This window comes from Notothenia rossii (assembly GCF_949606895.1).
Source record: "Notothenia rossii genome assembly, chromosome: 4".
In the NCBI taxonomy this organism is placed as follows: domain Eukaryota; kingdom Metazoa; phylum Chordata; class Actinopteri; order Perciformes; family Nototheniidae; genus Notothenia; species Notothenia rossii.
The window spans coordinates 65785807-65787166 of NC_136902.1; the positions used below are offsets into that span (position 1 = coordinate 65785807).

At 40.5% G+C, this 1360-nt stretch overlaps 1 protein-coding gene across 1 annotated transcript in view; it reads right to left on the bottom strand.

Annotated features, from left to right (window-relative positions):
- Positions 1-931: 931 nt before the first annotated feature.
- The window catches only part of LOC307034879 (A disintegrin and metalloproteinase with thrombospondin motifs 15-like), a gene marked incomplete at its 3' end in the record, with an annotated part of 12880 nt that continues 12451 nt past the window's right edge, over positions 932-1360 (bottom strand). Inside the window, exon 6 of the mRNA XM_079673806.1 lies at positions 932-995. Within this exon, the coding sequence (XP_079529932.1) occupies positions 932-995 (64 nt within the window). The remainder of the gene's footprint in view (positions 996-1360) is intronic.

The following is a 1360-nucleotide window of genomic DNA, read 5'->3' on the forward strand; positions in this document are numbered from 1 at the left end:
TGTGGAGATTTGGATGAAAACCCCAGTTCAGCTTTAGGGAAAGGCCTTTGAATGACTAGGACATTGTGTTTTTAGTAACTAGCTGGCTTCTTCTTCAATTTGAATCTTGTGATAGCAGTGCTGTGTAAGACAAATGCACAATACAAGTTCAATATTTCACTCAAAATCACATCCCTCTTTGGCGATAATAAAGTCTAAGGGGCTCTCCCTGTAAAAACAGTTGGGCCTTTCTGTGGCTCTGGAGGAGCTCTGTCAAGTATGTCAAGTCTGAGAAGATAAAGTCATATCCCTCGGCAGGTGTGTCCAATGAGGAATGGCTAATGTTGATAAATTGAGTGAAGGAGAGAACTTTCAATTAATTATCCAGCCCTTTGGTAGCCTGCCTCCCTCGCTACCCATTACACCAACAGTAACATCAACATTTTTCCACTTGGACGATTATTTTCCATTTTCTTGTATCCATGCAACTAATGTGTACAACAGTTATTCAAAATGGTTCAGTATTACGTGAGTTTGGTGTTGACAGCAACAGCCGAAGAGACTGTGAGTAATAGCCCGAAGCTATTTCATTGCAGTCACTGAACGTTTACTTTAAGAGATAGTTTTTGCCACTGATAGGCTAAGATTGTTATTGCTTCTGACAACAGTATGGAAAGGAGTTTACTAGGAGTCCACTTTTAGAGAAAGGACGTTGCAGAATTGCCCGAAGGATCAAATGGCAGCAAATTAAGTGGCTACAAAGCCCTTGCTCAATACTGGATTAAACAATTGTTGTCACCATTAGTAAGGCACCATCAGCATGCTATATAATACAACCCCATAAAGGCTTAGGGATTTTACCTGAACTTTAAATCCAAGAACATTTATGCTAGATCATTTTACTCACCCGTTTTAAACCTACTATATATTTTATCCAAATATGTTGATTTTATTAGTTGGACGTCATATGGGTCAAATCCTTGGAGTGACTGACGGTGTGCACGTCTGAGAGCCATCTGTCCAACAGAGCATCGGGCTCAATGGGCAGGCAATGGCCAGGCTGGGTGTGTTATTACAGTCAAGCTGGGATAACAGAGCTTGAATCAACCGAATACCAAAGTGGATGAAGGAAAAAAAATTCATCCGGGGTCATGCTTCAGTTGGAGAAGGGCTGAGATATCAAGACTGATTCATCTCATGTGACAGAAGACTGCGTGGCACAGCAGAAGTCTGCTATTAAAGAAACTGCTGATGCAAAGGAAGATGTTCAAGACTCAATAGATATCCATACAGTCCATCATTCAAATATGTCTGATTTACAGTAGGTTAGTATTACTTAAAGTATCAGAACAATACTGTGTTTAGCGACTACCATGTGTGT